Source organism: Aquarana catesbeiana, linkage group LG06, assembly GCF_042186555.1.
Source record: "Aquarana catesbeiana isolate 2022-GZ linkage group LG06, ASM4218655v1, whole genome shotgun sequence".
Classification (NCBI taxonomy): domain Eukaryota; kingdom Metazoa; phylum Chordata; class Amphibia; order Anura; family Ranidae; genus Aquarana; species Aquarana catesbeiana.
Genome location: NC_133329.1, coordinates 88,164,765 through 88,190,239, shown reverse-complemented (window position 1 = coordinate 88,190,239; position 25,475 = coordinate 88,164,765). Strand labels below are relative to the sequence as shown.

The following is a 25,475-nucleotide window of genomic DNA, read 5'->3' as shown; positions in this document are numbered from 1 at the left end:
TAAATACCCAATTTTTTTTTTTTTTAAACAAATTTTTTCCTCAGTTTAGGCCGATATGTATTCTTCTACATATTTTTGGTAAAAAAAAATCGCAATAAGCGTATATTGATTGGTTTGCGCAAAAGTTATAGCGCCTACAAAATAGGGGATAGATTTATAGCATTTTTATTTATTTTTTTATTTTTTACTAGTAATGGTGGCGATCTGCGATTTTTATTTTGACTGCGATATTGCAGCGGACATATCGGACACTTTTGACACATTTTTGGGACCATTCACATTTATACAGCGATCCGTGCTATAAAAATGCATTGATTACTGTGTAAATGTGACTGGCAGGGAAGGGGTTAACACTAGGGGGCGATCGAGGGGTTAATGTATGACCTAGGGAGGTGATTCTAACTGTGGGGGGAGGGGACTGACTGGGGGAGGTGACCGATCGGTGTCCCTATGTACAAGGTCTCCTCTCCTCTGACAGGACGTGGATCTGTGTGTTTACACACACAGATCCACGGTCCTGCTCTGTTACCCGGCAATCGCGGGTGCCCGGCGGACATCGCGGCCGCCGGGCACGCGCACCGGGTCCCGAGCAACGCAGCGCCCCCTAGTGGCTCGGGAGGGCGATTACGTCATATGACGTCCGCCCAGAAAAAGAGCTGCTTCGTCCCGCCGTCATATGACGGTGGGCGGTAGCCTAATGGTTAAAGTGATTGTAAAGGTTAGTTTTTTTTTTTTAAATAACAAAAATGTTATACTTACCTGCTCCGTGCAAGGGTTTTGCACAGGGCGGCCCTGATCCTCTTCTTCTGGGGTGCCCGGGTGGCGCTCCTGTCTCCTCCTCTTCAGCAAGCGCCCTCCATGGAGAGTCACATTCCATGGGGACACTCGTGCAAGTGCGCTCATGAGTCCTGCTGCTGCCTCCATTGACACCAACAACAGGAATCGGCCCTGCCCCCGGCTCCTGTGTCACTGGATTTGATTGACAGCAGGAATCGGCCCCGCCCCCCACTCTCGTGTCACTGGATTTGATTGACAGCAGGAATCGGCCTCGCCCCTCACTCTCGTGTCACTGGATTTGATTGACAGCAGCGGGAGCCAATGGCTTCTGCTGCTATCAATCTATCCAATGAGGACAGAGACAGTGGCTGGAGCTGCTGGGCTCATGCTTGTCGCTGTAATGAACGGGTTCAGGTAAGAAAAAGGGGGGTCTCTGGGGGGCAGCTGCACCACAGAAGGTTTTTATAGAATGCATTAAGGGGAAAAACCTTGAGACTTTACAATCACTTTAAACATAAACAATGTGTAGGCAGCAGCACCGCCGCTGCTAATGACAAGTTATTGTTTATATTAACATCTCCCCAGAGGGCCATATCACTTCACAACTAGGTGTGGGAAAGGCATTTCCTGAACCGCTTTCAATATGCTCTGCCTTTGCGATCTGCTGCGGGTGCCAATACATTGTTAATGGCACCTCAAGCACAGATCACAAACGTAGTGCATTTGTGGGCACCAGATCGCATGGTACTGGTGCAATGTGTTTTTCAAACGTAGCGCATGCACTCATTTTTGTGCATTTTGGTGTGATTTCTGCTCATTCAAATGAATTGGCTGGAAAAGTGCACTGTAGGGGGACTTGCAGGAATCGCACAGGAATGCGGACCACGTCCCTGTGCGATATTGGTGTGAGTTCTTGCAGTGGCAGCGTGTTCGTAGAATGATGCCAGTCTTATAGTTTCATAGTTGGTAAGGTTGAATAAAGACACTAGTCCATCCAGTTCAATCTGTGTAGGTGTGTGGGCATACCTCCCAACATTTTGAGATGGGAATGAGGAACACCTACTAGCAAATGCACGTAGGCATAGGACACGCCCCCCTGCCACACCCCCTTAAAGGAGAATTTACCAAAAAAAAAAAAGGTTAATGAAATTCACGAGTGTTTTTTTTAACACTACTATTCCTTTATATTGGCTTTTAAAATTTGCAAATGCACTCATTTAGAATTTGGATGAAATGTTTAGCACTGGGAATCACTTTTTATTCTTCTTATGAAAGATAAAAAGTGCATTTTATATACAACTATATAGATCAGAACAAAATGAGGGACGAATGAGGAGGAAAGAGGGACAGAGGGACATTGCTCCAAATCAGGGACACTCCCTCGAAATCAGGAACAGTTGGGAGCTATGTGTGTGTGTGTCATTGTCAATAATTATTTCCCATATCCCTGTATGTTGTGTTCTCTAAGGTGCACGTCCAAGAGTCTTTTAAATATATCCATACTCTTTGCTGACACCACCAATTGCGGAAGAGAGTTCCACATCCTTATTGTCCTGACAGTGAAAAACCCCCTGCACAGTTTACGGTTAAACCGCTTCTCCTCCAATCTCATTATCTGGCCACGTGTCCTCTTACACTCCCTGAGACTGAAAAGTTTTCTTAGTACACTGGGATCACCGTTGAGATATTTGTATATCGCTATCATATTTCCTTTCAAGTGTCTCTTCTCCAGGGACAATAAATTTAGTGCATGTAATTGTTCAGAATCTTCAGTCTTCAGCGATTCAGAATCAGCTGAGGTCATATTTACATGTTGGCCCAATAGGGTCCACTTATGTTGTGTGAATGTAGGGTCCCATTCACATCTCACGATTTGGGATCACAAGCAACGCGCTTATGGGTGCCATTATTCCTTAAAACCACTTCCCACCCAACATTGTCACATGATGTTGTTGACTTTGAGTGGGGATATCTGAATGATGGGTGCAGCTACAGGCATCATTCTGATATCTTCTCTTAGAGCTGGCGATTCCCTGCACCGTAAGAACAATCATAGCGGCTGTTCAGCCACTTGATCGTTCTTACAGGCAGTGGGAGGGGACATCCCCCCCCCCCCCCTGCTGCCCCTTGGTGCTTCTCCCGGCTTGCCCGTACGATCGGTGAAAGGGAGAAGGAATCGGTCCATGCCGGAAGTTGACCATAGAAAATACAGAGTGTCAGATGGCCCCCGGACGCCTCTATGATCTTTCGGAGGCTGGGCGTGATTTTATGACGTCACGCAGCCTTGGCTGGGAAGTCAGGATCTTTTTTTTTTTCCTTTCTGCAGGCTTCCCAGCCTAGAGGCGAGATGTGGGAACTTATTGACCCCAGATTTCGCTGTAAAGAGGACCTGTCACCCACTATTCCCATTACAAAGGATGTTTACATTCCTTGTAATAGGAATAAAAGTAATAAAAAAAAAGTTAAAAGAAAGTGTCAAAATAGAAAAATAAAAGTAAAATAAACAATAAAAAAAAAAAAAAAGTAAAGTGCCCCCGTCCCCGTGTCCTCGCGCACAGAAGCGAAAACTAGGTCGCGCCCACATATGTAAACGATGTTCAAACCACACATGTGAGGTATCGCCATGAACATTAGTGCGAGAGCAATCATTCTAGTGCTAGACCTCCTCTGTAACTCTAAACTGGTAATCTGTAAAAATTTTTAAAGCGTCGCCTATGTGGATTTTAAGTACCGAAGTTTGGCGTCATTCCACGAGTGTGCACAATTTCAAAGTGTGACATGTAAGGTATCTATTTACTGGCGTAACATTATCTTTCACATTTTGCAAAAAAATTGGGCTAAGTTTACTATTTTGTTTTTTTTTTAATGCATGAAACGTGTTTGAAAAATTACTGCGCAAATACTGTGCGAGATAAAAAGTTGCAACGACCACCATTTTATTCCCTAGGGTCTATGCTAAAAAAAAACATATATAATGTTTGCGGGTTCTGTGGGAGCGAAGTGTCAGAATTGGCCTGGGTAGCAAATAGTTAATGGCACCCCAAGCTTGTTGCGATTCTGCCGTGATTGCGGAAAACAACAAGTATTAAAAAAGCACCACGTCTGTTGCCCAAAAAGGAGCACAAGCTTCTTTTCAGGTGACAAATAGGCATAGGGCAGCCTACAAAATGCATGGGCTGTCCTATGTGTGACATGCAAAATCACATGCAAATCGCTCAACAAAATCGTGCGCGGAAACGCATGTTCCTGCTACGCGAAAGTGTGAATGCAGCCTGAACATCAACACAATGTCTACATGTGTGCAGTATACGGACAACTTTCTATACAGCCAGTGAGATCCTGCATAAATCATTACGGTCATGTGAATGAAGCCCAAATGTGATTGCAGAGATAAACTGATACCTGTTATAGGGAGAATCTATGAATTCATAGTAATACAATAATAGAAATATGGCACAGCAAAACCAGTTTCATCACCAACTCAAATACTGTACATCAAAATACATAATATATTCTCTGCTAGACATGTGCAATTAGTTTTGTTCCGAATTGTTTTTTTTTTAGCGAATTTTGACAAATTCTTTCATTTGGAAATATCCGAATTAAAGTGTAAAAAAACCTGTAAGGTGATCGCCACACGCCCCCCCCCCCCCCCCCCCCCGTTCCAGCTGACCTTGACCGCGGCAATCTCCTGTTCTAAGCCCCGGTATGTACGCGGCAGGAGTCCGGGGCTTAGAAATCCCCTCGGCATCCATGCGTCTTCTTCATGGCTGACAGGATGGGCTATGCGGCTGCTAATTGGTCGGCGCCGCCCATGCGAGGGCGCTGACCAATTAGAAAGCTCCAAAACGTCCTTCCTGGCGAGGTACGTTTTGCACATTCAGCTCAGGGGATTTCTAAGCCCTGGACTCCTGACGCGGATATACCGGGGCTTAGAATGGGAGATTGCCGCGGTCCAGGTCAGCGGAACCGGGGGGGCGAGGAGGGGGTCCTATGTAAGTTCACCTTAGTGAGTTTTCTGTAAAAGTGGACTTACCCTTTAACAAAAACCTGTTTAATGAATTTTTCCGAATATTTGTAAATTCGAATATTCAAAAATTCGTAAATTTGTGAATTCGTAAATTCAAAAAATCCAAAAATCTGAAATAGTAACTAACTAATAATAACTTAGCTATTAGTAACTATTAAATTATAGGTATTGGAATTTCCTTTTAAATTTGGCTGTTAGTGAACGTAACGAATACCAATTTATCCGAAGTTAGGAATTATCCAGAATAATGAATGTCATATCTAAACGAATGGAACGTAATGAATTAATAATAATAAATAATAATAATAAAAAAGTTTTATTATTATTTATTATTAATTTGTTACGTTCCATTTGTTTAGATGCGGCATTCGTATTTTGCGGATTTTCTTTCTTCTTTTCGGATTTTCTAATTTTCGAATTTACAAATTTTTGAATTTATGAATTGCAACCGTAATGAATGACCCGAAAAAAACAAACAAATGAAACGAAAATGAAAAAAAATTTTTTTCCCCGGCAGTGCACATGTCTATTCTCTGAAGTGTTTTCGGAAATTGGTAAACTGGGTGCGCCTTGCTTCACAGAAAATGAAAGGGCCAGTCTTACCCGAAGTAATAATAATAAATAACAACAATAATAATAAAAACGTTTTATGATTATTTATTATTAATTTGTTCCGTTCCATTTGCTTAGATGCGGCATTCGTTATTTCGGATAATTCATAACTTCGGATAAATTGGTATTCATTACGTTCGCTAACAGCCAAATTTAAAAGGAAATTCCAATACCTAGATTTTAATAGTTAGTAATTGTTACGTTATTATTAGTTATTTATTTATTAGTTAGTTTTTCTATCGAATTTTTGGATTTTCTTTCTTCTTTTCGGATTTTCTAATTTTCTAACTTACGAATTTACGAATTTTCGAATTGCAATCATAATGAATGACCCGAAAAACGAAAAAACAAAGCAAAAAACAAATGAAACGAAAATGAAAATTCTTTTTTTTTTTTTTGGCAGTGCACATGTCTATTCTCTGCAGTGTTTTCGTAAATTGGCAAACTGGGTGCGCCTCGCTCCACAGAAAATAAAAGGGCCATTCCTACCCGAAGTAATATTTCAGTTTTAGGTGGATTGTGGTGGGCCGATGTCTTGGGGAAGCTTTAGCGGTGAAATCTTCCAGCTGTATTTTCCCAGCACCGCTCCTGCTTACCTTACAAGTCTCACTCCTGTTGCTTCTAGTTAGAATCAATGTGTTTTATTCGAAGGAATGACATAACTGGGCTGCTGCAGAAATCCTCAGCGGACTCACGAGAAACAAACAAAATTCATATTTAAAACAATCCCCGTGCTGCCGACAGTAAATAAACCTAGATTTGTCAGACGCCGAGGTTTATAAATCAGTCATTTCATTTATTCCGGGGGTTTCCACGCTTCCTCTTCCATCGCATGAATACTGATATTACCCAGATTATTCCACAGGTCCTAACAATGACGTTGGATGATCTGGATGACATTTGTGCTCACTGTTTCAAAAGATACTTCACCTTTACAAAAAACACTGCCTATGAAATGTGCAAGCCATTTGATTTTTTTTTATTTAGATAGAAATTAGAAAATAGCTTTCTATATTAAGTTGCGCTATGCTCTAATGTGAGTGAATACTAGCAATAAACCTTAATAATGCTAAATTATATATTTAAAGTGACTCCGTACATAAATAAAAATTGATTGATTAATTGATTAGATCATGTTTTAAATAGTCCACTGATCCCAGCATCTTCACAGAATGTAATCTTTCAGGGGTGCGTGTTGCCCATTGATCTCCAAGAAGACATAAAACCTTCCATAGTGTAAAATCCTAGGTTACTTTATTTAAATAAAAAATGATTGCACTTACAGTTAAAACAATAAGAGATTGCAGTATAAACGAACCAGCCGGCTCTCGATAGCAGCCTGTCACTCCGGGGCCTGCGTGAACGCGGTGACGTCAGCACGTCGCTCCTGCCTACGCGTTTCGTCACACCTGACGTCATCCTGGGGCCTGTTGAATGCCACTATGTGTCTTATTCATACAAGAAATTGGAAAATAGATCTGCTTGATTAATATATTATCAGCCAGTGTTAATGTTCATAAAATGATATTTCTACTAAGGGAAAAAAAATATTTGCAGAGGTATTCATCCCATGAAACTGAATGCACATTATTTTATTGCAACAGAGGCAAAATACAATATTATTAGACTATTTTCTCTCCGGGTCAAATGTTATCCATTCCTAAAAAATAAAGTGAATTAGGAAAACATCGTCACTGCCAAATACAGTAAAACATACAGTAAAACCTTGGATTGCGAGCATAGTTATTATTATTATTATACAGGATTTATATAGCGCAAACAGTTTACGCAGCGCTTTACAATATAAAAGGGAGACAATACAGTTTTATAATACAATAAAATACAAGAGGATTAAGAGGGCCCTGCTCAGAAATGTTTACAATCTAATAGTTTGTTCCAGAAACATGCTTGTAATCCAAAGCACTCGTATATCAAAGCGAATTTCCCCATAAGAAATAATGGAAACTCAGATGATTAATTCCACAACCAGCTATTCATAAATCCTTCCGTTTATAGTCCATATAATAAAAAGTGTAACTGCGCCGACCCTAAATAATATACATATCTTACCACATAACTAAAGCAGTGATTAATATTTATCAATAATTCATAAACTCAATCAAGTGCAGAATTAATGGGCTACAGTGATATAAAAAAAAAAAAAAATTTCCCTTAATATAAAATATTAGTGAATAAATCAAAATAATGTGTTTAACGAAAAAAGACAATACCAGTATTCCTCTTCAATAACTGGTCATCCGAATCCCATGTGCACAAATCCACATCCGTGATTGGAAAACTTTCACCAATTCGTGGATCACCACCACCTTCTAAAATGAACACTCACCAGAGATAAAATAAAAAGACGCCTTTGGTTTACGCCTGGGTTAACCACTCCACTCATATGGATATATCTGAAGGTTTCCAAGCGGTATGCCAGTAATCACTCCATATATCTCCACAATGATCTCAGGATCTCATAGAAAGCAAACAGCCATCATTGCACAACATATTATGCTTTTATTCAATCAATGAAATAGATATAAAAAATGTTCACTCACAAGTATGGTGCCTATAGACCGGCACTGAGTCTTTCCAGCAATACTTTTGGGGTTAGCAGACGCCGTTCTGTCTTCCGGGATCGGCATGCGGTCCAAGTCTCGATATGGTGAGGGTTGGGGCCGGAAGTGACGTTGGCATTACCCCGAAGCCTCTACGCGTTTCGCATCCAATCATGTGTCTTCATATACAAAGGTTATAGCAATGTGATAGGTTGTGTAACCATAAAATGTCCATCTACAAATGGAAGCCTCCACAAGGGGATTAGAAGCAAAATCCAGCAGGAGATACAGAGTATAAAAGAGAAGAGAGGCGCCTCTAAGTGTAGAGTGTAAATGGGGGTAATACTGCGCTAACCCAGTTTGTGAAAACAAGAAAAGGAAACCATGGAATGTGACAAAATTCAAATGGAAAATTAATAAAAATTTAAATGATAAAAAGCAATAATCAATAACAATATACCAACAGTGTATCAAATTGTGCAAGCATGTGATGAAAACATTAATCATACATTGATAAATCACAACCGGTTCCGGTTTGGTGTCTGCACTCTGGTGTGCTGTGCAAATCTCCTCCGATGAGAGTGTTTGGCTTTCCAATTTGGCTGTTCACCATCTTAGTTCCAGCCTCACGTCCATCCGCACGATTTCCTAGATGCATTCTTGGAGCTCGCTGGATTTCCTGAATGCATCCTTGGAGCTAGCTGGATTTCCTGAATGCATCCTTGGAGCTCACTGGATTTCCTGGATCCATCCTTGGAGCTCGCTGGATTTCCTGCATCCATCCTTGGAGCTCGCTGGATTTCTTGGATCCATCCTTGGAGCTCGCTGTATTTCCTAGATCCATCCTTGGAGCTTGCTGGATTTCCTAGATCCATCCTTGGAGCTCGCTGGATTTCCTGGATCCATCCTTGGAGCTCGCTGGATTTCCTGGATCCATCCTTGGAGCTCGCTGGATTTCCTGGATCCATCCTTGGAGCTCGCTGGATTTCCTAGATCCATCTTTGGAGCTTTCTGGATTTCCTAGATCCATCCTTGGAGCTCGCTGGATTTCCTGGATCTATCCTTGGAGCTCGCTGGATTTCCTGGATCCATCCTTGGAGCTCGCTGGATTTCCTGGATCCATCTCAGAAGTTCACTGACTGGGCCATTCAAGCGTGGTTGACTCACTGTCACTGACATGCGAGTCCACTTTCCACTGTCAGTCTGCAATCGTGACGGGAAAGACTACCCTGCAGTAGAGTGCTCTTGGAGCGCAGAGTGGAAGGGACGACATTGATGGCGGAGCGGAGGACGGTCAATGTGCACAGCTTTACCCCGTATGTCTGCATACTTAGATGTGCCTCTTTTAATCATCAACCATGTGAGTGTGTAAATGTTGTACCTTCATTAAATATATTCATATTGCTACACTTAAAGGCACCTCTGTTCTTTTTTACACTCAGTTGTGATGTGACACTACTTGTATACCAACTCAAAATGTATTTAAAAATGTTGCTTGTCTTGCAAAACGTTCTCAAACCAAATTACTCTCACACCAAGGTTTTACTGTACTGGCAACTAGATAGCTCTGATCAAAGGAATACTTATTTGCTATGATTGTCAGCCCCACCTAGTGGTCATAATGTTAATAATGCTAGTTCCTGAGTCATTCTATTCTGTATAAATAAATAACATTCAACCTGGAGGGAAAATAGCCCAATAACATTTGATTTAGCCTCTATTCACATAGAATGAATGTGCGTGCAGTTTCACACAACAAATAGCTCCGTCATATTTTTTATAAATACACCCCTATATGTTCTTTGTAACACAACCTCCGCTGTGCAGTAGTCAGGGCACCCCCAAAACTCCCTGGATGCCATATTGGACCCCCCAGAGGCTAGATATAGCCCCTGTTGGGTCATTTTGGTATTCCCTGCAGTGTGGGGAGTACTCAGACATGGACAGGTACATGCTGGCTAGGAAGAGATATGACTAAGGCCTTATAGGCTGAAACGCGTCAACTGACTTAATCTGCGTTTGTTCACTGTGGCTATTCAATAAAATGAAGAAATTTTAAGAGCAAAAACCGAAGTGCAGAGCATTTTTTCTACATTACTCTACTCAGCCAGCGACTGTGGAGCGAGCACCTGGGAGCTCTGCTATCACCAGTAGGGGTTGTAGCCCCTCCCCGCTGCATCAAAAACTAAAACAAAAAGGTTTGGCCTTACTTCACCTATACAGAAATGAACGAAGGCCCCTTCCACATGGGCCAGATCCATTTTGCTGAGCGAATGACGGGTCCACTCCACTTATGCAGAGCAGACACGGACACATGACTAGGGTAGTTCAGATAACACCTACTACCATAACTCAAAACTGTACTCTACCACCACCCTTTATCTTCAATAATGACACCGAAACTGTGTTGGAGTTAAATGCCCAGTTCGGCCTTTATTTTAAACCAGAAACCATAATTAACATGAAACATTTGTAAATACTCCAGCTCAAAGACGAATAACTGGTTGCAGATCCTTGACGACACCATCTCCCACAACTTTGGAATCTGTGGTACCGCTAAGTTAGGTTCTGTCCTTAGCCGCCAAACACCGCCTCAAGGACTACCCTAACTGACCACAGACCCCTACCACTTGAACTACCTGGTCAGTTTAGATTGAACCAGACCAACCAGGAGGACTCTATACCTGAGATGGGTCCCACCATTTCTTCAATATACCCCAAGTTGTATACCCTCATCAAGGACCCCAACTGCCAGCGACTGTCTTCTTCCAGAACCGTAAACAGACCTCTTCACCAGGGCTCCTCCCCTCAACTACTATCTATCCAGCTCCTCCCCATCACCCCGTAGCTCATCCAATCAGGTAAGAGCCCCCATAGACTATTATATCCAACCTCATAATTTTAACCTGTTATAGCCTGGTAGTTCCTTCCACCCTGTTATGAATGTCCTTCGCTTACATTTTATTCCAGCTCCGTACATGCTCTGCTCTATGGATGGTCGGATGTAAATGGACTGGCTGTCCATTTACATCAGACTGCCCATAGATGAGAATGGAGGATCTGATCGAGTCCACCTGAAAAACGGACAGATGGACCTGATCGGACTGCTTGTGTGAAAGGGGCCTAATACTGTACATCCTCCCAACCCCCTGGTCGCTGCTGTACTTACCTCCGGAGGTTGCCTAGCTGTCAGCACCCCTGAAGATGGTCCAGCAGTCGGGGGATTTGAAATCCCTGCTCTTCTCCGTGCTGCATTTCTGGGACGAACCAGATCAGTTCGCTGTGATGGCGCTGACAAACCAGAGTTGATCTGGTCCAAGGCAAAACTTTTGTTTTTACGTTTTGGATAGACTGGAAAGGGATGAAAGGGGTTGTAAACCTTCAAGGTTTTTCACCTCAATGCAATCTATGCATTGAGGTGAAAAACCTCCTTTAATGCTGCAGCCCCCCCGAGCCCCCATTTTACTTAATTACAACTTGGGTTGTCACAAGAACAGGAAGAGAGGGAAGAACTTCCAATGGGGACACTTGTCATGACAACCAGATATTTTTTTTATCTCTTTTGAGGGATTTTCTCTCACTTCCTGTTTTGGCTATGGGACAGGAAGTGAAGGAAAATCCCCCAACCCCCCCCCCCCCACCCTCTATGGGACACAGTTGCAAAGAAAAGGGTTATAACCCTTTATTATTATCTCAAATGAAAAAAAAATACACCTTTTCCCTACAGTTCTACTTTAATGACTGTGTAGGTCTCAGCTTACTCCCAGCCCCTCCCTCCTTAGGGGGAAGCAATTGTCCTCTGCACGCCTCACTTCCTGAGTATTCTCTGGATAACCTTATGGCCATTCTAATAAATTCATCTAGACATTTAAGACGCATTTTATTCCTCATGACTGCTTGTGTTCAAGGTCCACTTATTTCTCTGGAACACCCGGGGCATGAAATAAAGGGAATTTATTGTAACAAGCTGTGATGTATTGATTGCCTATAATTTGCTATAAACAAGAAATAATGCCTAAGGTAAGCACGGACCTCCTCATACAGCTATTCCGCAGGGCATTCTCTACCATTAAAATTGATATGATGGAATCTGTATGCGCAGTGGATGTACGTATATGTTTACTAATGTGTTTATGGGAGATAAGATGGTGTATCTGTTTTACCTCGCTTGCGTCTCGCTGCTTATCCAAACACATGACCACCGCGTCATTCACTGCTATGGCTCGGGGCACATAAAATATTACCCTTGTTACTGAGCCCATTGGCTTTAAATGGAGACAGTTCACCCTTCCTATATAACGTAGGGGTGGCTGAAACACATTAGTAGGCTACTTCATCCAATAGTGACATCTTAGCTTTTGACAGATGATGCCAAGTTTAACTATTATAGGTCCAGCCATCTGCAGGTCGGTACACTTACTGTTCTGACAGGTCATTCTTTACTGGCGTGTGCACGATGCCTACACTCCCACCGCCAATAAATATCGTGTTGGCAGTTTGGAGACCTGCATGCCATCCAACAACATTTTATGGTAATGCACCCTTGTAGCCACTGTTCAGACCACCATTCCAGGCCTCACACCAGAAGGAACAGGTCTGTTCACCTGCCAGGGACATCTGTCCCGACATTGACCACGGAGACATTACGAGGACGACCAAATATCCTCCACCACTTCTTACACTATACAGTATACTGCTTGAGGGTATGGAGGGAGGCCACTGAACACTTTGTGAGGCTCTTGCACATTCTTGGTCCAGGCCCCACCCTTGGAAAGCTCTGTTCCGCAGTGGGCCATAAGGTAGGGTCCCAGCCACTGGAAAGGGTGGATCAAATGTTCATCAATTCACTCCTCAGGGCTTCCATCACCAGCCACCACTGCTCCCTCTCCCGAATTGGCTGCACCACCTTCTTTATGTACAGTGGTGAGTAAAAGTATGTGAACCTATTGGAATCAACTGGTTTCCTGCAGCAATTTACCTTTAAAATATGAACAGATCCTCATCTAAGTCACAACAATAGACAAACACAATGTGCTTAAGCTGATAAAGCAGAAAAAGTATAATTTCTCATGTCTTTTTTGAGCATACCCATTTACCATTCACAGTGTTGGAGGAAAAAGTAAGTGAACCCATGCGGTTAATAGCTGGTCGAACCTCATTTGGCAGCAGTGACTTCAAGCAAGTGCTTTCAGGCCTGCACAGTGTTTAGGAAGACATTTGACCATTCTTCTTTACAAAACTGCATCAGTTTTAGACACATTTGTAGGATATCTGGTGTGAACGTCTCTCTTGAGGTAATTTCCCAACATCTCTATGGGGTTAAGTTCTGGGCTCTGATTGGGCCACTCCAAAAGGTGCATTTTCCACTCAAGCACATTGTGTTTGTCTATTGTTGTGACTTGAGGATCAAATCACATTTTACGGCAAATTACTGCAGAAAACCAGTTAATCCCAAGGGGTTCACATACTTTTTTTGTAACTGTGGATGTTCCAATTTATTTGATCCTTATTATCACCATGGTTCTACCCTTCATTCCCCATCATCATTCACTGTAAAAGCACACACTTGATTTCCTTATATAGTGAGCAGACCAGACTTTGCTGAATAATGGAACTTGTTTACTTTATTTAATTCTTGACACATAGATGACAGGTACCATACAGGTCAATAATGCAGCAGTTGAGACCTAGTCAAGGACTGTTAGCAAAGCTTCTTTCTTAGGCCCCTCTTACAGTTACGGTTTGGCAGCACAGTGTACCCATGGTTTTCATGCAGATTTATCATAGACTGTTATTAGATTGTGTGTTTTTGGTGCATTTTCTGAAATTGCACCAAAGCATGCAGAACTTCTATTGCGATTTCAGAAAATGTGTGATCTAATAGAAGCCAATGGGAACCATGGGTAACCCGCACGCAAAAAGGATGGGTACACTGCGCTGCACCAACACCATAGAAAGAGCCCCAGGGAACAAGTTCTTCTCACCTACAGTTAATACCCTCTAATGCAGTGGTCATCAACCTTGTCCTCAGGGCCCACTAACAGGCCAGGTTTTATGTACAGTATTACCTTGGGCAGATGCAGACTAGAATAGTGCAATCATTAAGCAGCAAATGATATCACCTTTGATGTATTTCAGTTATCTTGCAAACCTGGCCTGTTAGTGGGGCCTGAGGACAGGGTTAATGACCACTGTTCTAACAGGAACTGACCCAACCTCAGGCTGACACACTGCTGATGCAGTCCACAGTTAACCCCAGAGTAACCAATAATTAATCCTTGCAATGCAACACTGTAGGCCCTGCCTACAAGCAGAAACCATAGGCTGAAGGCACAGAGGAACCCAAGGTAACACCCACTTGTGATGCTGAGCCTCCATGATTGGAAGAACTGAAATCCAGTGGGGAGGAAAGGGCCAGGGATCACCAAACTACAGCCCCCCAGTAATTGTGGAACTACACGTCCCATGAGGCATGGTAAAACTCTGACATTCACAGACATGACTAGGCAGCCAGGAAATGCGATGGTCTCCATCTGCTTCTAATGCACAGAAGAAGCTCACAGTGTGCAGTGAAATCAGTGTAAGCAATTTCATTAGAGGAGATAAGCCTGTACAATTGTGCAAGACTGAAGGGAAGATTTAAAATGCACACCTGTCGCTAATGAACCATATTAAAATAAAGCTTACAATGGATACTAAACTTCACACATTTTGTGGGTTTGCTTTATGAAACACTTCCACCTTTAACCCAGGTACCCATGGTATGTATATTTTGACTTTACAAAAGTCAAAGCTGAGGATCATGCCCATGCAAAGAGGGGCCTCAGCTCAACTTAGTGAGAGGTTGTATTTAGACTCCATGCTGCCCTAGACACACTTGATGATATCTTTTTTTTTTTTTTTTTTTACAACTCTGCCCCTTATTTTATATAATAATTGTAATAAAAATAAATGCTAAAATGCTTTGTTGGCAGCATGGGGTCTGCTTTATATTCACAGCTACATTTTAGCTGTAGAGACCATCAAACAAGAGATGTGTTCATAAACTGTAGGGTTCCTCCAGAGGTTACTAGGGGTTCCTTGAGCAATTAGCAGTTTTTGCCTCTCAGATAAGTTCCCACTAACACCAATGATCTTTTTTGCTATCTACAAGGAGGTAATTCTTCCCAATGACCATCACTTTAATTTATCATAAGTTGTAGATAAAGTAATTTTTAGCAGGGGTTCCCTGAGACCAGAAAGTAATTTCAAGGGTTCCTCTGTGTTGAAAAGGTTGAGAAAGGCTGCCTTCTGACTCCTTTTCACATCTCCTGTACTCCCCGTTCCCCTATAGTTCTCGGAATGCAGCCACAAATGTCCATAGGTGACCATAAATAAAATAAGGAAAAATGATCACAGCTTGCAATAAGCTGTGATTTGATGCTGCCCCACTGAATCCAGCCATCCTAGGCACTGGCCTATGAGGCCTCTGAGGTCCATATAGCCCTTCCAGGTAGTGCCTAGTCTCTCCTGTAAAGGCTAGCTTGACAAGTTTGCTCTAGTGACAGGTTTCCTTTAAATTTGTAGCCCCTGTTGTGAAGTCCCAGTCCTTGTTGTTGTATGTGTTTTTTATAGTCTAAACCAGGTTTATTTACAAGAAATTAGGGCATGCCGATTATGACTACTGACTCCCACATCCATTTAGAACGCTCCTAATGAGTCATGATAATCAAGGAGCAACTAAACCCACCAACCGTATAAAGAAAACAAGTTATAGAAAACAAGGCTCATCATTATTTGTATCTAAACCAAAGACAAAGGATAATCCAATGTCATGTCCAAAAATAGCATCCTTTTCCATGACAAAACTCAATTTTATGGTGCGCTTCCATGACTGTGTACCTTTTTTTTTTTTCCTTTTCACCATATTAAGGACTTTTTTTCTGTATGGTTTGTCATCTGTGTGTGTTTCAATATTTTTATAATATGGGGTGTATTTATAAAAAAATATGCATGGCTATTTACCAAACAGGGGCAACACTAATGTTACTAAGCTATTTTCTCTCCAGGTCGATTGTTATTCATTTCTACAGAAGAGAGCAAATCATGGAAGATATTGCAATATGGCCACTGGATGGAGCTCATGATCATCAGAAATAAGTATTTATTTACTATGATCATTAGCTCCATCAAGTGGCCATAGTGTGACATTTTCTTTATTCACTCTAGTCTGTGTATATGAATAACATTCAGCCTGGAGTACAAATGGCCTAATAAAATTTGTTTTTGGCCCCAGTTGCACAGAATTATTGTACATACAGTTTCACAGTACAAATAGCGCTGCAGATTTTTCATAAATACACCCCTGTGTAATTCAGTGTCACATTTGTACAAACCAGACTTTCAGAAGCTGCAGAAAGTACAGTTAAAAAAGTGCTGGAATGGGGTTGGAAAAAAAGTATTGGTAGTACATATGTGTAGTGGCTTTCTATATCGTTTATTAATGTACTTATTATTTATTTATTTACATATTAGATATAGAAGATATTTTTTTTTGTTGGTCAGGCAAATATGAAAAATTGCATAGTAACAATTTGCATTCTTATTTTTATCCAGCATACGGAGCTTTAGACGTTTGTTTTCCTCAGTCTTCTTATAGGCCTTGTTTACAGATCTAAATAGCTCATGCAGTAATTTACTCACAAAATGTGAATGCTTCAGAAAAGTGACTCCTCCCTTTTCGGGGATCTTTGGATTGCGGATGGCAGTGTATGAATCAGCGGTACTTCCTAAAAGTTTTGGGCTGGTAAAGGAAACTTTAAAAAGTTGATAAAATGTGTGGAGCACCAGTGTAGAGCACCAATGAAAGATCTGAGAAGGCAAACATTCAGTATATAGTAAAACAATTCACTTTGATCAATTATTTTTTCAGATATTTTACCAGTGCTACACACCTTACTGTATAATGTAAGACTAGATTCACATCTATGCGATTGTAGTAATGCGTATTATTAGAACGCACTTTATTGCGCTGTATATGAGCGCTACCACTTAGTTTGAATTTTTATTTTTTACTTATTACAGGTACTCATATAGAGCTGTGAATTTGCACAGTGCTTTACATATACAGTGCATCCATTCCAAAATGGATTAAATTCATTATTTTATTCAAAATTCTACAAACAATACCCCATAATGACAAGGTGAAAGAAGTTTGTTTGAAATCTTTGAAAATTTATTGAAAATAAAAAAATACCTTGTCCATACTGTAAATATTCATAGCCTTTGCTCAATACTTTATTAAAGCACCTTTGGTGCCAATTACAGCCTCAAGTCTTTTTGAGTATGATGCTACAAGCTTGGCACACCTATTTTTGGGCAGTTTCTCCCATTCTTCTTTGCAGGACCTCTCAAGCTCCATCAGGTTGGATGGGGAGCATCGGTCCACAGCCATTTCCAGAGATGTTCAATCGGGTTCAAGTCTAGGCTCTGGCTGGGCCACTCAAGGACATTCACAGAGTTGTCCTGTGGCCACTCCTTTGTTATCTTGGCTGTGTGCTTAGGGTCGATGTCCTGTTGGAAGATGAACCTTCACCCCAGTCTGCGGTCCAGAGCGCTCTGGAGCAGGTTTTCATCAAGGATGTCTCTGTACGTTGCTGCTTTCATCTTTCCCTCAATCCTGACTAGTCTCCCAGTTCCTGACGCTAAAAAAACATTCTCACAGCATGATGCTGTCACCACCATGCTTCACTGTAGGGCTATATTGGCTTGGTGATGAGCAGTGCCTGGTTTCCTCCAGACATGATGCTTGCCATTGAGGCCAAAGAGTTCAATCTTTGCTTCATCAGACCAGAGAATTTTGTTCCTCATGGTCTGAGAGTCCTTCAGGTGCCTTTTGGCAAACTCAAGGTGTGCTGTCATGTGCCTTTAACTGAGGAGTGACTTCTGTCTGGCCACTCTACCATACAGGTCTGATTGGTGGAGTGCTGCAGAGATGGTTGTTCTTCTCAAAGGTTCTCCTCTCTCCACAGAGAAACACTGGAGCTCTGTCAGAGTGACCATTTGTGGTGGTTCTTGGCCACCTCCCTGACCAAGGCCCTTCTCCCCCAATCGCTCAGTTTGGCCGGGAGGCCCGCTCTAGGAAGAGTCCTAGTGGTTCCAAACTTCTTCCATTTACGGATGAAGGGGGCCACTGTGCTCACTGGGACCTTTAATGCTGCAGAAAATTTTCTGTACCCTTCCCCAGATCTGTGCCTCCGTACAATCCTGTCTCTGAGGTCTACAGACAATTCCTTGGACTTCATGGCTTGGTTTGTGCTCTGACATGCACTGTTAACTGTAAGGACTTGTATAGACAGGTGTGTGTCTTTCCAAATCTTGTCCAATTAACTGAATTTACCACAGGTGGACTCCAATCAAGTCATAGAAACATCTCAAACAGGAAAACAGGATGCACCTGAGCTTAATTTTGAGTGTTATGGCAAAGGCTGTGAATACTTATGTACATGGGATTTTTTTTTTGTTTTTTTATTTTTCATGTTGTCATTATGGGGTACTGTTTGTAGAATTTTGAGGAAAAAAATGAATTTAATCCATTTTGGAATATGGCTGTAACATAACAAAATGTGAAAAAGTGAAGCGCTGTGAATACTTTCCGGATTCATTGTATTATACATTAACATCAGTCCCTGCCCTCAAGGAGCTTACAATCTAAGTTCCCCTAACTCACATTCATACATACACATACTGAGCCAAATTTGGAAAAGAGCCAATTAACCTACCAGCATGTCTTTGGAGTGTGGGACGAAAGCATATGAGACTCTCCCTCCTGATTGGCTAAGACACAGCAGCGGCACCATTGGCTCCCGCTGCTGTCAATCAAGTCAGTCAGCCAATCAGGAGAGAGGGGGGCGGGCCGGGCCAGGCCGTGGCTCTGTGTCTGAATGGACACAGGGAGTTGTGACTCACCTCATGTTTGTTGTTTTTATGGAAAAAAACAAGACTTTACAATCACTTTAATGCTTAGCTGTGAATTACTCCTTATCGGATAGCTCAGTTGGTAATTTCAGTGAATGCCAGCTTAAACATAGACAGTTTGAGGTTGAGTTACTAAAACTGGAGATCGCAAAATCTGGTGCAGCTCTGCATAGAAACCAATCAGCTTCTAGGTTGTTTTTTTTGGGTCAAAGCTTAATTGAACAAGCTAAAGTTAGAAGCTGATTGGCTACCATGCACAACTGTAACAGATTTTCAAGTTTTAGTAAATTAACACCTTTCTCTAATGCTGTTTCTTCAGCTAATCCATGGTGCTCTAGGAATCCTTTATTATGTATTAACTGTTTATTTGTGAAACAAGATTTATGAAACAAAAACATTTACATTTAATAATCATTTAAAAACACTTCAATTTAAAAGTGTATCTAAAGCCAATTTTTTTTATCATGGATGGTATAGGTAATGGTTAAACTCGTCAGTTTTTTTTTTTTTTTTTTTTTTTTTTACCATCGGAGTCCCATTGGGGAGATTTCCCTTTTCTTTTCTTCCTGTCCTGCTGAAACAAAAGCAAGTGAGGGAAATCTTTCAAAAAGGGATAAATCCCTCTAAGGCTATGTTCACACCCAGTATCTCTTGAGTGTGCATTTTGGTGCGTTTTTTGTTAATTGTTTTTGCTTGTTTTCGTGCTACAAGCATAAGGCAACCAATTCATTTCAATGGGCTTTCCTACATGCAACAAGCATAGCAAAGAAGCTGCTGTACTTCTTTTTTTTTTTTTTTCTTTAGCTTCGCATGATTAACTGTGCATTTTTAACCGTACATTTTGGTGCATTTGTGGCACATCTGCTTGCCAAGTTTGAGGTGCCATTACCAATGATTGGTACTGCAAGCACAACAGGCACAAAAACGCATGATCTATTCCCACATTTATGGAACACTTAGGTGTGAACAGAGCCTTAGACAGTTGTCACCAGAACCAGCACCCCCGTTGGAAGATTTTCCTTCTACTCCTGTTTCAGTGGCGACCTAAAATTTTGCCAGTGTTCACCAGGACAAATAGAGGGGGTGAATCATCCCAGAGAGGGCACCGGGTTCTAACCCTTCCCTATACTATCCACAATTTACAAAAAAAAGGCTTTAGATTTAACTTTAAAAGATTAAAAAAATCAATAAAATTTATCCAAGCCCTTAAAAATTTATTTTTCATTAAAAAAGGGCTTACAATATACAACAGAAAAACAATTTGTGCATTTGCAATGATACAAACCATTATTATAGATGCCTTTTTAAGGTCACTGGGTGTATTTATTTCAGAAAAGCCATTGCTCAAAGTATAAATAAAATTGGCTGCAATAAGGGTGTTTCTTCTCTCTCTGCTCCAGGCATTTGATGGCTTCATCTTCGCTTTCTTTGCTGTGGAAATGGTCATTAAGATGATCGCGTTGGGCATCTTTGGGCAGAAGTGTTACCTGGGAGATACTTGGAACAGGCTGGATTTTTTCATCGTCATGGCTGGGTGAGTGGTAAATGATGTCCTCGGGGACTGACTCACACCACTTGTGTTCAGGATTGCCTCTTTATGTTCCTTGTCCAATTACCAGAATGTTCCTTCACCAGATCATTTCCTAGAGGGGTTTGTGTGATACAAGTTCATTAAAAGGGTGGTCCACCTTCAACTGACTTTATTCTGTTGGCTTATACAAGCCTTTTTTGCTAAATATATTATATGGTATTTTTAGTATTGGTTTCTTTTCTTTTTTATTTTTTTTTTTAGCCATGAAGTGTTGGTGATCCCTATGAGTCATTAATTCTGTCATCTTGAGACATGAGTCTCAAATCTCAAATTGCATAAGAAAGTATGCATGGCATTAGATTTCAAAAGGGCCCTTAGGACCAGAGGCCTCAGACCTGTGAGATAATAAAAGTGGCCATCATCATGATTTTATTTTAGAGTGTGCCCAAGGAGAGGGACTGTCCAGGCACACAAAACATTTTATACAAAAAAAGTGCAGCGCTATAAAAAAAAAAACTATGATAATAAATTATCGTCAATAAAAAAAAAATAATTCACAAACATCTGTGCCCATTTACCAACTTTTATAGTGAAGATAATAAATTATAATAAAAGTGGTGATGCGTGTCCATCTCTTTCACAAATCAAAGTGAAAAAGTTCAGCAAATAACAATGCAAGATGGCAGAATATAGTGGCACTCCAAACATAGAGCAATAGAATCCTCAACTAGTAGTCTTCCACCAGTAGAGAGGGAAAGGAAAGCACCTCTGCAATCACCACTGTGTGTACATTTATACCTTACCAAATATATGACCCCAAATTAAAGAATGGTCATAGAGCACTCATGGTGCAAACACCATCAGGTATCCTATAATATTCATATGCTCACATCCATAAACAGCTCCAAAAATGGGAACACATATAGAAAGAGAAACCTTGCATGGTGTAGTAAAACTAGTCTTCCAATTCATTAAATTGGTTAAAATGCATTTACATAACAAAATAGCCACACAGGGAATATAGCGTGTATTAGGGTATAAGCATCCGGTCTTCTGCTAAGCCTGGGCAAAGCCTACCTTCGGCTACTTGCTGGCTCCACCGGACACGTTTCGTCATAGCAAACGCTATGTTTAATGCCCCATTTTCATATCACGTAGCGGGAATTTAGCATTCCCATAACACGATTTTCAAAGCACAATTCTGTGTGTCGCATAGGGCCAGCCCATTCGCTTGAATGGGCTGCCCTATGCATGTTTGCCACCCGAAATAAAGCTCCTGCTCTTGCTCCTTTTCTGTGTGTCGCATAGGGCCAACCCGTTTGCTTGAATGTGTTTTCCTATGCACATTTGTCACCCAAAAAGAAGATCCTGCTCCTTTTTGGGTGACAAGCTTTGTGAGATTTTTAAAAGCGCAGTTTGCCTCACGATCCGTGACAATTGTGGCAAAATCGCATCGCATTGCATATGGGGTACCACTGGAGAATAATGGCATAGAAACGCGCATTGTGCATTTTGCAGCGATTGCCAAATGATTTGGAATCGCGGGCAGCATCATGGCAAAGTGTGAATGCAATACCCACCTTCAGTCCTGAGCTGTCCCCCACAGCACCTACTGTATTCCATGCTAAAAGATGTCCTCAGTCTTCTGGGTTACCAGCCTCACTCAACCAGGAAGACTAAGGCTGCCCATAGATGATTCTTTTTTTTTGTTGCTCAACCAGGGGGTTGAAAATTTCCCCCATTAACAGATTGAAAGTATGTGTGCCCTTATATTCTGACAGTGGGGAGATTACAGCCGGCAGTGCTAATCAAGCAGACATTTTCCAACAGGGCAGTTGTACAGAAGTCGATTGGTAGACTTCTATACAACCACTCTACCCGTACATGGATTAAAATTCTTCTGGTTCATACTGAATTGACCAAATTGACTAATTGAATAAATTGACTAAATTGAAGACTGTGAATGTAGGATGTCATGGCACTGCCCCTGTGTCACCACGGCACCCTACATTCACTGCTTGATGTTCCAGAACAAGATGCGAAAAGAAGCCTTTCTAATGGGGGCACAAAACAGTAACAAAATATATTTAAGTAGAGTAAGGCCCCTTTCACAGGAGTGGATCCGCCTATCAGTTTTTTAGGCAGACCTAATCGGATCATCCATTGCCCTCTATGAAGCGACGGTGTTAATGTCTGTTAACATTCGCCGACATCTGATCCTGTCCGCCAAAAACAGACAACTGGGGAATCCGTTTCCCATCCGTCTAGTGGATCGGATGACGGTTGGGTGTAAAGGCACAGGCAGTCCATTTACAATGGACCGCCCATAAAGGACAGCAGGCTGTGTCTGTGTCCGCTCTGCATAGCAGAGCAGACACAGATAAACCATACGAACGAGACGAACCAGACGAACCATACTAACCATGCTACTGCTTCCTGATTGGCTGGGAGGAGAATCAGGAAGACAATAGCAAATATTAATTCGCTATCGTCACACAAGTGGATTGGCTCTGGCGCAGTGCTCTGTGCCCCGAGCCCACCCTTTTGTGAAGACAATTAGAGCCTCAGGCTCTAATCGTGTGCTTAAAAAAAAAAAGAAGTTGAAATCCATTCGTCTGGCGCCCTGCATTTAGATAGGAGGCCAGATCCATGGATAGGGGGGCCTGCATGAGCGGCTGCCTCTGGCAGGCGGACTCTGTCATGTGAATTGGGCCTAAGGAAAATTTAGAAACTATGCTGTCTATGCCCTCATGTCCTGGTGACAGCCGCTCCTCCGAACTTCATGCCCTGGTGTCAGAGGGACAGGAATTGAGGGGAAATCTTCCCAGTGGCATCATCTCTCCAATACAACCCTGTCTGGCAGCAAAGAAGACCTGATTTTTCTTTGCTGCATATAAGTAAGGCTTACAGGTCTTTTTCCTCCCACATCCTGTGACTGAGCAGTGAAAGGAGAAGCAGCAAACGGATGGTCTCATCTCTCTGTTACTCTGTTCTCACCTCCTATCAGCATGCTCCTTGCATGAAAGCTCAGCTGATTGGCTCTTTGTGCTGCTTCTCCCTCCCCAAGTCTGTGCATCAGCATCAAGGAAATGCATTTAAGGACGAGTTAATAAATGCATTATTTTGTGTCTTTATAACTGCCTATAGCTCAACTTTAAAAAAAAAAAAATTTCCACGACTGGTTCTCTTTAGGGACCAGAAATACAGATCTCAGTGCTTTTTTTTTTTTAATGTATCTTTATCCTCCGGTCTTGACACAGGGACACGTTTAGAAAACAGACTTCAAGCTGTAATAAAAACTTTTTTTTTTTTTCCTCTCTGCTCCGTCTCCATCAGCAGGAAGAAGTACAACTCTGTTTGGCACGGCAAATTCTTTCATACACTGCCAGGTCTGATGTCTGGCAATGGAGCGCTGCAAAGCTCACATACATTACAAGTAATAAAAGGTCTAATAGAGAGCACTAATTTGTTCTGACCGCATTAGTCATCTTTATTTTGATATCACCTTGCAGCTGCTTAGTCACAGCGCTGTAAAATCTTGAGCTTTTTTTATTTATTTTTTGTTAACTCCGAGGGAAAATTTTGATTACCATAAGAGGAAAGACAGTCCATGCCAAAAGAAAAAAAAATGTTCTCTGAGCAGCAGAAAAATCACATTGCAGGAGATGTTTATGGCAGTCCTGTCCTGTTATGTAAAATGCTGCAAAAAAAAAATAGCAACAGGAATGAATACAGTTTTTAACAGGCTAAGGAATGGCAGGCTGGCAGTTGTGGTATTTGCAAAAAAGGCTGAAATATACCAACAAACTGTTCTTAAAGCAGACCCTTACTTTCACAAAACACTTTTCATCCTCACATTTCTTTATAAAAAGCCAATTTTATAAAAAAAATTTTTAAACTTCACCATACCCCCCACGTCATTCTCGCCTTCGCAAGAATGACATCTCCCCCCCCTCCACCTGAAGACTCCTGGAATAAACACATCACATATTCCGGGAGGCATCAGCGTCAACAAAGGACTGGAGGCTATCACCATGGGCTGGCTGCCTGAACGATAAAGAGACAGCCAGCCCCCGATGACATCACAAAGGAAGATGGCAACATTGAAGCCAGCGAGCAGTAATAGATCAGAAGATCACAGCAGGACAATGCTGGATTCAATGAGTGTGTAAGTTTATTTTTTGAGGATAAGAGGGGGACAAAAAAAAAAATACAGGGGAAATAAAGTACCTCTTTGAAAAGAGGCTGTAACTAAAAAAAAAAAAATGTCACCCAGCTAAAGAAGAATAACAAAACTTACCAGTTCAGTGAGCAGTGACTTCAATCTTCACTCTCTTGCAGATCCCCAGCAATCCCAAGAAACTTCAGTAGGTGATATAGTTCCGGTTGTGTCCTCCACTGCAAGCCGTGGTTCTACTTTTATCCTCTTTTTTTTTTTCTTGCAGTCAAGTCACTTTAAAGCTGAACTCTAGGCAGATATAAAAGACACAAAATATTACAGCTTTGTATTCATTAATACATTCATCTTTTAAATGCAAGCAGTATAAGTAGCTGACACGGTGACCCCGTGTTTTACCGCATGGAGTGGTGGTGTTGTGGGTAACACCATGTTTAACCGCACCAAGTGACACCAACCCTAGTGACCAAATGTGTACAAAACAACTGAAGTTAATAAAGTGTCATAGCACATTAATAAATCAATAAAGTAACTAATTGCATCGAAAGTTAATTTAATTAAAAATGCCATTAGACGAACAAAGTGTACAGTGCTTCAAGCTAAGGAAATGAAAAAAAGTGTCCAGTGCTTCAAGTGCTATTCCATAAAGTGCCCAGTGCTTTAAGCTAAAGAAATAAATAAAGTGTCCAGTGATTCAAACTTAAAAAAATAAAGTGCAGAGTGCTTCAAACTAAAAAAAAAAATAATAAAGTGTCCAGTGCTATAAGCTAAAGAAATAAATAAAGTGTCCAGTGCTTTAAACTAAATAAATAAATAAAGTGTCCAGTGCTT

General features: G+C 41.5%; 1 protein-coding gene across 3 annotated transcripts in view; it reads left to right on the top strand.

Annotated features, from left to right (window-relative positions):
* CACNA1H (calcium voltage-gated channel subunit alpha1 H) overlaps positions 1-25,475 on the top strand; it is a 730,623-nt gene that overhangs the window by 377,863 nt on the left and 327,285 nt on the right. For all 3 annotated transcript variants that reach the window (XM_073636413.1, XM_073636414.1, XM_073636411.1), the window contains exon 4: positions 20,337-20,470. In XM_073636413.1, coding sequence (XP_073492514.1) covers positions 20,337-20,470 — 134 coding nt within the window. The remainder of the gene's footprint in view (positions 1-20,336; positions 20,471-25,475) is intronic.